Source organism: Musa acuminata, chromosome BXJ3-8 (assembly GCF_036884655.1).
Source record: "Musa acuminata AAA Group cultivar baxijiao chromosome BXJ3-8, Cavendish_Baxijiao_AAA, whole genome shotgun sequence".
Classification (NCBI taxonomy): Eukaryota; Viridiplantae; Streptophyta; class Magnoliopsida; order Zingiberales; family Musaceae; genus Musa; species Musa acuminata.
Window position 1 is genome coordinate 270,724 of NC_088356.1, and position 11,508 is coordinate 282,231.

The following is an 11,508-nucleotide window of genomic DNA, read 5'->3' on the forward strand; positions in this document are numbered from 1 at the left end:
AGTAATAGATATAAAGAAAGCTATTATATTGAAAAGCTATACATAGTTGGAAGTCTATTATATTGTAAAACTATAAATAAAGTAATAGATATCTACAAGGAATAAAAACTACATGCTTACATATAACAGGTTAGACCATTTTAAGTGACGAGATATTAAGATGATAAGAATGATGAAGCTTACAGCGACGTCGAGGAGATGAAAGACGTGAAATGAGAGGATAAGTTCTATGGGCTCCTTGTGGCCCCTTGCGCTCAATCTACTAACCGCACTGACAGAGGAGTTCTTCGTCGACCAACATCGAGGTTTAGGGTTGGTGGCGACCTTGTGAGCGTAATGTCGTAGGCAGCCCTACTCTCAGAAAAGTGAATGCACCAAAGCTACGTGGTGGCTCTTAAGGTAATAACACCACCGATAGGATTCTTCATCCTTCTCTGTACCCCGATTGATATGGTGATGATGTTAAACATGAGTTAAGGCATAACATGGGAGAAGCTTCGGATGCTAAAGCGTGTAATACAGTTAGTGATTTCCTCTTTAGGCCTAGGAGATCGACTCTCCATTGTGGTCTTCTCAGCCACTGCAGGTGCTAAAAGGCTCCTCCCTCTATGACGAATGTCGAGGCAAGGCCAGCATGTTGCTTTCCAGATTATGGAAAGGCTTGTTTCGAAGGAAATTGATTAGACAACTGAACAATATTTTCAAATCCACATATTATTATTATTTTTAAAACTTAAATTACTTGTGTCATTATATTAATGATTTATTGTGAATCAACATGTAAGCATATTCTTATGTTTGTTAACTTAGACTTGATGGAAGGGACTTATATGCTATATTTTTTAAAATATAGAGATTATTTTAGATAGAATAAATATTAATAACTTAAAAATTTTATGATCAAAATTACATGGACTAAAATACACCTTAACCCTACCCGTATTCATCCCAAAATGGATTGATGTCTACGTGGGTCAAAATCCGACCCGTTTTGAGTCGAGCAATGTGAACAAAAAAAAAGCGTCCCCAATTTAGGCTCAGATCAGTGTGGCCCATACGGAGCCCATTTCCAGCCCTCAGAAGTCAACGCCCATCTCTCCCTCGATACTTCACTTCCTCTGCTCAGATCGGTGTGGCCCATCTGGAGCCCATTTCCAGCCCTTCGAAGTCGGCACCCGTCTCGCCCCCTATACTTCCACTTCCTCGGTCCCTATTTTGGAGGAATACGAGTGCTGAACGCCATCCTTATACTGCCGCAGTGCGATCCGGAAGCCAATCTGCCATCACGAGTAGTTCCCGTTGCCATTAATTCCTTTTCCTTTCTCTCTTACCTCTCCGATCTTGGATCTTGGTCTTGGCACTTGTTGTGGATTCATCTGGACTTGAGGACGAAGAAAGCGCGATGGGGGCGGGTGACGGGCTCGTGGAAATCCAGCCTGAAGAACTTAGATTTACATGTAAGTTGCTTCATGTTCTCGATTGGTAGATTTTGCTCGTTCGTTAAGGACAAGGGACACTATAGTCGCGCTGTGTGATGAGCTCGATTATGTAACGAGTGGATCGGGTAGAAAACCATCGAGTCCTGTAAACATTTTCTTAATGTCAGCTGTTCTGCTGTCCAAAGAAGTTTTTTTTTTCTCATTTAAAGGGACGAATTATGTGTCTTCATCGACTGCGTATGATGGGTTGTTTCATGATCTGATAGTCTTCTGGGAAATTGTCTTGATGTAAGTGTATATCGTGATGCTTTTAGCCTGTCTAAAGTTTCTTCAGCATGAAATGTTGTTTACTGGAATGAGAAAAGATGATGCATAAGCATGGCAATTTGATTTGTTAAGTTTAGAGCAAGGATTTTTAAGTTTCTGGCTTATGCATTTCCTGTTTGGGTTGTTGATTCATGGTTTCATTGCCAAGTTGATGAATGTTGAGACTGTAGGGTACATGCGGCCTTTTGTATATTTTGAAGATTTCTTTTGAAATTTTAGCTGTGGGATTTAAGCACAATTGATATTTGTTCTCTATTCATCATCTTCTTTATCATGGACGAGACTGACCCTGGAAAAACACAACTGATAGATGTATGGATTACAAATGGCTGGAGTTCAAGGCTTCTACTTTAAACAATGGGGCTGTGAAAGAGGAGCCAATTCATGAAAAGCCTATGTCTAAAGAGACTGACATTTCAAGTGACCAAGCACTGAGTGGACTAGCGGATTACAACTCAACTCATGTAAATAATTTTTCTACTGTGATTAATGTTTCTGTTGCTGTTTTTCCTTCAAAATGATCTTACTTTTGATTATATAAATATTTGCAGTTTTTACACAAATTACTATAGTTTGGATATACCAAATAATTTTGAATTTGTAAACAGATGTTCTATCATGTTTTGCTTTTTAAGATTATAATGTCATTTGGTTTATGCTATGATCATTCTTAAAGCTATTTGCCTTGTCAATGTTGAAATGGTCTCTTTATACATGATACTGCACTTCTCACGTTCCCCTTTTCTGATTGAGCTGGTTAATCTGGTTGATGTTTGTCCAGGTTGCTAAAGATATTGATGAGTTTAAACTGAAGCTCAACAGCCTTGAAGTGAAGCTAAATGATGTTTGTTAGTTTTAGTATGCTGGTTATATTAATCTGGTGCCTTTGTTTAGTGTTATTTATAATGTTTCTTATTGCATCATGTAGCTATACTTTGGTTTTAGCATCTATCTCCTAAGTTTTACTTTTCCCACCTGTTTCCTGTGGTTAAGCCACACCAGATGGCATGCTATTGGATGGAGCATGGCAAGGTATCACTCTTGTGGCCCATGCTACTGCCCTTCCTCTCCAATCACCTTTTCATTCCATCTATCTTGGAATGGGTAAGTCATGTGTTTTACTATCTCTTGTGCACGATGCTTAACCTCACTTTTGTCCCATGGCATGATAGAGTGGAAATTTGTTGTGTACTATAAGGTTTAAATATTGGTTAGATCGATGTGTATTGCCCGATATTTACAGGTCCAATTAGCAACTGATAATGGTAGGTATTTATGTTTTCATTATTTTTTAATGACATTGTGTCATGACCCAACCTAATGGGATAACTGACCTGTTAACTTCGTTGAGCTTGAACCATTGATCTAAAATACTTAAACTAAAATTATCGGTAGTACACCGATTACTTTCTATATGAAACTAATCGGGATGTTATAATCTTCCCCACTTAAGGGCTTAACATCCTCGTCTAGGCTAAATCAAGCCTAAGCATAGCCCAAATCAAACCCTAGAATGATGCATGTGAAGCATAACCCAGTGGTGGCTCTATGCCATGATGTGTCCTCTGACCTTGTCCATAGGTAGCTTGTCTTACTCGAGCCCCTCACCATGCTCCAATGCTAGGTTGGCTCTGATATCAATTGTCACGACTTGATCTGATGGAATAATTGGCTTGTTAACTTTGTTGAGCCTGAATCACTGGCTCAAAATGCTTAAGCTGAAGTTACTAGTGGTATATCTATTGGATCCTTATAAGTCAAGTCTTAGCCCATTTCCGATGTGAGACTAATCGGATTGTTACATATTGGATTGTAGATGCCGGTATACCATATGTTATACTAGTATCTGACTGATCTTATAGCCGCCTATCTGAACTGGTGTTTAGACCATTGGTGTGCACTGTGCAGAACTATTTAAGACCATGAACAGTTGTGGTCATCATTTCATCATTTAAGGTTCTTCTAGTAAATGTCTTTGAGGTACAGCCATAAATAATGTTCAGAAACTGACTATGTTTACTGCATACATCATGCTCATTTCTAACTAAAATGTGATTTTGTATTTCCTTAATTTAAACAGTCATATATTAAAGTTAAGTTGCTCTTGTTCTACATCCTGTATCCTGTTTCTGCTTGTATTTGTAATATTGGAATTGATAGTAATATATTTTGGGAAATGATGCTAAATTCCATCTTCTTTTAAGAAAGACAATAATTTTGTTGTCTAAGAGACAAACTTTTGCAGGCTGAGAAGACAATAACAAATCTGAGGGGAGAGAATAGTGCAGCCAATCTATTGAGAGAGAAATTTCTACATGAAATTGTGAGTTCATTTCTTTTGAAAGCAAATTTATGACCCTTATGCTCTTAAATCTTATGTGGCAGGGATATGAAGCCTAAAAATGTTGGCCTGATTGCTTAGTATATGCAGTAAAGCTAATTAATGTCTTTTAGTGCTGGAAAACTTTGCCATAAATTAGAGCTCTGCGTAGATGTGTGGTTGGTTTGGCTCTTATCTTTTACTAACCATGCCTTTTAAGAATCAGTTGAGGGTTAAAACAAAGAATCTTTCATCTGAAGGGTTTTTCCTCATCTTTTTAATGGATAACTTTTGCAATTTGGAGCTGCTTCCCAACCTAATTGACACTGGGTGAACAAATTCCATTAGAGGATGCATATTAGGCTGTGGCATCCTTCCATCTGAATCTGAATCTGATGATGAGATGCTTATCAGTTTGAAATTGGTTGCTTCATGAGCTATATACAATTTCAACATGCATGGTATTATTCCCATTCTTGGAGAGATCTTAGAGTCAGAGTTTCTAGAAGGGCTACTAATCAGCACGACGAGTAGTTCTTTTGGTAGATCACATGTTTTTGGATAGAATGTCGTTGTTGCAAGTTTCTAATCTTCTTAGTGGTGCATTTTTCTCCTTTCAGGCTGTGGTGAGAAGGAAGCGTGCATCTAGAGTTGAGGTTGGTTTTTCTATCTTGTCTGTGGTCTGCGTGGCACTCGTTGGTACGTCACTCGGATATCTTTCGCGCTCATTGGGTCCATCGGGAAACTCGAGTATGGATTAGTAGCATTAGAGTTAGACACTTTTTAATTTGTTTCGATGGTCTCTCCATTGTGAAGCGTAAAAAATTTCCTGTGCAACTCGGTAATTTAACCTCTCTCCATGTGGATGACCCATGTATGTGCATGTAAAAGGCAAATCTTGATATTACATGTGTGGGGTTGGACGGTATGTATGTATGTCTTGATACATTTTTTTGCAAATCTATCTTTGCTGGATCGTTGGACTACTTACGATTTCTGCTATGGATTAGCATTCTTGCTAAGAGGGTAGCTGATGCAAGCACAAAATAGGAAAAACAAGATTTGTCATGCTGCCTAGTTGTTGTTGGTCTCGGAATGCCTAAAGGTGAATGGATCAGCCCAAACAACCAAGTTCTGGAATTAATCTGAGAGGATGCCAACGTTTGGAATTTGGATGATGCATCAGGTTATAATCTGAGATCCACTGGGCTTGTTGAAATTGATATGCTTGGTTAAATTTGCAGTAATCAATCTGCTTCCTAATTTGTTATTATACCTTCGTGCTGATTGCCAATACTATTCTGCTGCACAAATAATCAAGAGTGCGCTGCTCCGAAGAGAGAGAGAGAGAGAGATGTTGATCTATGGTCGTGAGACCGAGCATGATCCCTATTTAACCAAAAGCCAACTTATCCAATCACCCAAATTTGGATACTTCCCACAAAAGAGAGGGAATTTTATTGGATAAATTATCCTACAATATATAAAAATTCATAGACATGTCCATCGCATATTATAACGGGTAGCCTTGTGGGGAGGAACTATTTGAGTAAGAAGGAGCTTCACGGTCCCACCTATTACATGGTAGCCTGAGCAATGCTGATACGGAAAGCGGGGGAATGGCAGCTCACTGCCGTGCGACTCATGCTCCTTCTTCCTCCTCGCGCCGCCAGACGTTGATGGGATAGCTCTTGAGAGTCCTTGTGGTGGGGAAGAACACCAGCCTATCTTTCTCCGCCTCCTCCCAACTGTGGCCCCATTTGGGTACAAAGGTCAAGGATTTCAATGTCAATATGTGATGGTAAGACTACATACACCGTGCATGCTCATACCCACGTACTTGAATCGAGTGACGAGGTAATGGAGGAAGACGGATATGACCACCCGAGCGAGCTCATAGCCGGGGCACAGCCGCGAGCCCCCGCCGAAGGGGGTGTAGACAGTGGCCCCCCCGACCTGCTGCGCCGCTGCATTCTTCTGCACAAAAGCCCGACACCAAACAAGTGAGTGAGTTCAGCCATCGAACACCTCGAGCCTCATCGGCATATCTCATCGCCGAAAGGCGCGCGGTGCCTATACCTGCCATCTCCAGGGGTTGAAGGTCCGGGCGTCATCGAAGTATTCGGTGTCGAGGTGGACAGCACGGAAGGAGAGGAAGACCTTGCACCCCTCGGGAATCGTGTACCCTGCAAAGAGAACTTGAGCGACATGGAGAAACAAGCAGAGATCGGAGTAGATAAGGCTTGGGCTTGTCTACCTTTGAAATGGAGGTCTGTCTTGGCTCGCCGGAACACTCCGCCAATGATGTTGACCACTCGAAGGGTCTCGTTGATCACCTGCAATCAAAGTTATCTGTTAGCTTTAGAAGACGAACCTTTGTCCGATGAAAAGATTGATCTTTTATAACCTTTCAAGTAAGAAAACTGAGAGGATAGTTTTATAGAGTTAAGAATAGAAAGAATCAGATTATAAATATCGAGTTCAAATTTAAAATTTTTGGATTGAATTGATTTCCAATCGGATGTACATTCTAGCTATCTTACAGTGTCAAATTTGATTCACTAATTAGATCAAGTCACTAACTCTTTATTTGTTATAAAGAATTACATTTAAATATTTTTTTATTTGAGGATAAAACAAAATAAGTTAAATTATTACTTTCTACTCTCTTATTGCTATCATCCTCTTTTTATTTATAATAAAATTATATATATATATATCATGTAATCATATTTGATTTTAAAAAAATAATTAAGCCTATAGGCAGACAAGTTAATTAATTTGATATAATTAATTAATATCGAGACTTGAGCGGATGGATGTTTCGATATAAATGGCTATTTTGTGAGCTATAGTAGGAAAGTTTGAATTTGGATATGAGTTAGATTTGCATAAATACACATGTTATTTATTTATTTCTAAGGGTAAATACGAGTTTTTCTGCTTAATATAATTAAAAGTATGCTGATTTCAGTGGACAAACAAACGACACGTAACACAGTGCAACTTGGATCCCAATCAACGAAGAGGTAAACCAGAAGATAGAAGAAAGAGACTTACGCACTGTGTGAAGGGCATGGACTTGTATTCATCCCAGTCCAAGGCCGCCTCCTCGTCTTTCTTCTGCTTCCTTATCCCTTCCTGCTCTTCCTGCAACAAAGTAATGCTGTGTTCAGTAGATATGAAGCAAGCAGCAGCAGCAGAATGGAGCTGGAGCAAGGCACCGCACCCTGAGCTGCGCGAGGGCTCGGGGGTGGTCGGTGAGGAACTTGACGGCCAGGGTCATGATGGTGGACGTGGTCTCGTATCCCGCCACCAACAACGACAGCAGGAAGTCCACTATCGCCTCGTCCGTCATCCCTTCCGCTTCTCCCTCCAACAGCTCCTCCAGCATGTCTTTTTTCTTCGTGTTATTCTGGCTTTCCTTGACGTCGACGTCGATTCCTGTCGGCTTCTTCTCCAGCTTTCTCTTTCTTATCACCTCCTTCAGCGCCTCCTCCACCTTCTTCCTAGCCTGTTCCTTTTGTGAGCGTCGATATAGACACGAAGATGCGATATATATATATAGAGTTTTACCTTCAGGGCACGACCGTAGGTGGTGAAGGAGAGGAAGGAAGGGAAGGGGATGGAGAAGAAGCCATTGATGAGGAGGAGGTACTCGTGGCGGAGGGACTCGATCCACTTGTGCTGGTCGTAGCTGACCAGCTGCTTCACGGTAAGCTCGAAGGTGATCTTCTTGGCCTCGTCGAGGAGGAGGACCGGGGAGGAGGAGGGCCAGGAGTCGAGGGTGCGGCGGACGAGGCGGTCGATATGGAGAAGGAGTTTGGCCTCACGGATAGCGGCGGGGGAGGTGAGGCGGGCGAGGGTGAGGGAGTGCATGCGCTTGTGGCGGGCGCCTTTCATCACGACGAGGGAGTGGGTGCCCAGCAGCGTGGAGAGGGACGACGGATAGCTGCCCTCCACGGTGCGGTCCTCCGCCCCCAGCACCATCCGGTTGAACTCCGGGTCCGCCGAGAACACGGTGCGCTCCCCGAAAACGTGCGTGGTGAACAGCCGCCCATGCCGCCGTACCCGCTCGTCCATGAACGGCTCCGGGTTCTCCGATTTGTACGCCGCGATCAGCTGCAGCGTCTCCCCTACGACCGGCAGCCCCTCGCTCCCCGGCGGCAACCGCCCCGTCGCCCAACCCCTCCTCCTCCTCCTCCTCTCCAATTTCCAGACCACCACCGCTGCGATCGCAAACAACACCACATCAATCAGCGAGGGAGACCACACGCCTAAGGCCATGCTTCCCCACACCAGCAACCGACCGTTGGAACCAACGCCTCGGCAACAAGCAGGAAAAGAATATAAGGAGGGAACAGTGTGTGACTGGTGGCGGATCATTTTACCAAATACCCAGAAATCAGATCAGCGTACGACGTGGTGAAGGGAGACGGACGGGGGCAGTTGGGTGGGCTCCACCATTCAATGCACTGACTCTAACGATATACGAATCTCCATTTCCCCAATTCTCTCTTCTCTGGCGGGGCCAAGAATTGACCATCCTTCCTGGTAGGTTTTCGCATGGAGGGCTGGAGGGGGCTGATGTGAAAATCCATTCGACCTCAGGTGAACTCTCCATCCCGCTTCGAATCATCGCTACTTCTTCGTCCGATCTATCTTCTTCTTCTTTCACATCAATGGTCGATGTTTTCAGGAATCTTGTTGTTGGGAGGGGATGTCCCTTTTGCTAACGATACCTTCTCCAACTGTGTCCTCCCTTCCATTCTAATCTTCTTTGGGTATCATATCGTGGAGGAGTTCAATGATTCTAAAGAAAAGTTCCTTTTGTCTCTCTGCGACTGTGTATCTAATTACATCGCCGTATATCTCTGCTTACTCCTTTTGGATTAACGATGCTATCCGTTGTACTCTTTTTGTTTCTCCACATCCTATCTGGAAATCATACAGCAGGTTGAGACCTAAATGATTTTGAAAACACGACCATCTATCCAGTGGTGCTTTGTGTTCTTCAGTTTTTTACATGTCTTCTCAAAATTCATAGTTCAATATTTGTTGATCACTCACTCGAGTCTTGATCGAGTTGGTCTTGGAGACGACCATTTGTTATGGATCATATTCTTCTTCTTGCAATACGTTGGCCGAATTCGTTAAGGCTGTTAATGTATCCTATTTGCTGAGCCGACAATATGAATGGTCGTCACTTGATTATGTTAGTATGGGCTATATAATTTGTGTAAGATAGATGATATTGTATGTGTTAGGACCGGAGCGGCACTAAGAGAGGGGGTGGGGGGGGGGGGGGGGGGGGGTGAATTAGTGCAACGGTAAAGTATGATAAATTTTCGACGATTTAAACACTTTCGGAAACTTCGTACGATAAAAGCAACGTTTCGTTTGAAACCGTTTCGATTGCGTTTTAACTTGAAGGTAGTAAGCTATTGAAGGGGTTTGTAATAAGGTAATAGCAGGAAGTAAATGCAAACCAGAGAAGACGGTAGTTTATAGTGGTTCGGTCAATCGTGACCTACATCCACTCCTCCGATTCCTCTTCCATCGAGACCACCGACATCCACTAATGATCTTCTTTTACTAGGCGAAGATCGACCTTCTTCTTACACCCCTCTTACAACCTCTTACAAGTGGTTCACCCTTTTACAAAGATTTCAATGAAAAGAAAGGAGGTGAACACTCAAGCTATTGAAAACAAGACTTTTCCTAAAGCTTTTCTCAACTTTTAGCTTCTCAATAGGTTGTCTTCTCTGCTGAGAAATGGGGGGTATTTATAAGCCTCAAGAGGATTCAAATTTGGGCTCCAAATTTTAAATTCTCTTGGGTTTCCGAGGCCGGCGGTGCCACCGCATGTCAGTGTCTGACACTAACAGTGGACTGGCGGTGCCACCGCCCAGTCAAGCGGTGCCACCGCCCAGGTCTCTTCAGCTCACTGGTTGGGCTCCAAACTTGGCCCAAACCAGTCCGAACTTGGGCCAAATTGGCCCCTACTTGGGTTATAACTACGAATTTAAAGATATTTTCTAAGCTATTACAAAGTCCGTAAGTCAAGACTTCTACAATAGTTTTACTTAGATATGTGTCTCTTCTACAATAGTTGCAAGGTGCTAAGATGCTGTAGCATACGAGAATAGTCCAAAACCAGACATGGTTTGGCTGCAGAATGGTGCAATAGTGAGTGAGGCTCCTTCCTTCCTCCCAACAAGTGACGAGGGAGTGTTTTAGGCAACATATTAGTCATGTTTTATCAACACCCATCGCCTCTATCATGGAATCATCATCTAGACTCAACATATTAGTCAACCTGCCATTTAGTGAATCAAGCAAACATGAGTAACATAAGCAGAATCTAAAAACTAACTCTTCTCGAAAGATGTATCATTACCTTTAAAGATTGTGAAGGATATCTTCATCACCATCCATCACAAGAGAGAACTCATCAATCTCTTCTTCCTTTTTTTTTTTTTTTTTTTTTTCTCAGATAATTTTGTTATATATATATATATATATATATATATATATATATATATATATATATATATGTACTCTTTATATCTATAACATTGAACATCATTCAAAAAAGACTTAGACTTTTGACCTTGGCCTACCATGTTGAGATCTACCCCTATCAAATTATCCTCTTCGTCAATCTCCATTGTGAGTTGTTAATGTTTCATCATCTATATTCTCTTAATTATAAAATCTTGAATTATCCCCACTTGACTTCTTTACATACCTTTTTAAATAAATTTTGAAGAATTCATATCGTTTTCTTTTATCATTTCTAGAAATCCTAAAGAGCAGCATCTCTAGGCACCTTCGAGAGAAATCTAAAAATCTAGAAGCACCAAAAGTATTCCTCACATCTTGTTCTCCCCATCAAAATCTAGACATTTATGAGATATTTATTTTTTAAAAAAATTATATTTTATTAAAAAAATAATTTAATTAAGAATACATCAATTAATATAATATAATTAAGATTTCTAAAATTACTTTCCAACCTTAACGATAAGCTATCATTGTGAAATGCACACAACTGTGTAGACCCTTTGACACCATGACAACATCGCCGTAGGATGAGAGCTTACCAGCAAAGAGAAGAAAGTAGCTGCGTCGGCTTAGTTGTCGTAGTTAGTGTTCATGCTAGAATCAGCTTGACGACGATTGCACAACTGCCAAAACCTAAGGAGTCACATCCACAAACAACATCGAACGACCTTCTCTAAGGTAGAGATCACGTCTTCGATGTCCATGTTCGATGTATCACGACCAGGTGACCACTCTCTTCTCCTCCTCGCCTCCAATTCCATGATAATTCTATGTCTTCTCTCTTGGCATATTATCGGAAGGATGAATGTCGTCGTGAATCGGTGGGAGCCTTTCTTGCTTGCTTCTTGCTGGCTT

General features: G+C 41.7%; 2 protein-coding genes across 4 annotated transcripts; one reads left to right on the forward strand and one right to left on the reverse strand.

Annotated features, from left to right (window-relative positions):
* Positions 1-1,183: 1,183 nt before the first annotated feature.
* Positions 1,184-5,072, forward strand: LOC103994208 (uncharacterized). 3 transcript variants are annotated; one of them, XM_018829956.2, is made up of 7 exons: positions 1,184-1,457; positions 1,649-1,727; positions 2,077-2,230; positions 2,548-2,610; positions 2,760-2,870; positions 4,012-4,089; positions 4,707-5,072. In XM_018829956.2, exons 1-7 carry the CDS (start codon positions 1,403-1,405, stop codon positions 4,845-4,847), a joined length of 681 nt encoding a protein of 226 aa, XP_018685501.1. In that variant the 5' UTR covers positions 1,184-1,402; the 3' UTR covers positions 4,848-5,072. The 3 variants fall into 3 exon arrangements, with proteins under 3 accessions (XP_018685501.1, XP_065019511.1, XP_018685502.1); XM_065163439.1 differs by lacking the exon at positions 2,760-2,870; XM_018829957.2 differs by lacking the exon at positions 2,548-2,610.
* A 527-nt stretch (positions 5,073-5,599) lies between these two features.
* LOC103994415 (cytochrome P450 90A3-like) lies at positions 5,600-8,367 on the reverse strand. Its single transcript, XM_009414734.3, has 7 exons — positions 7,663-8,367; positions 7,316-7,600; positions 7,147-7,236; positions 6,344-6,422; positions 6,166-6,272; positions 5,927-6,063; positions 5,600-5,834 (listed from the first exon to the last, which is right to left on the reverse strand). The coding sequence occupies exons 1-7, from the start codon at positions 8,167-8,169 to the stop codon at positions 5,729-5,731; spliced, it is 1,311 nt and encodes a 436-aa protein (XP_009413009.2). The 5' UTR covers positions 8,170-8,367; the 3' UTR covers positions 5,600-5,728.
* Between the last annotated feature and the right edge of the window lie 3,141 nt (positions 8,368-11,508).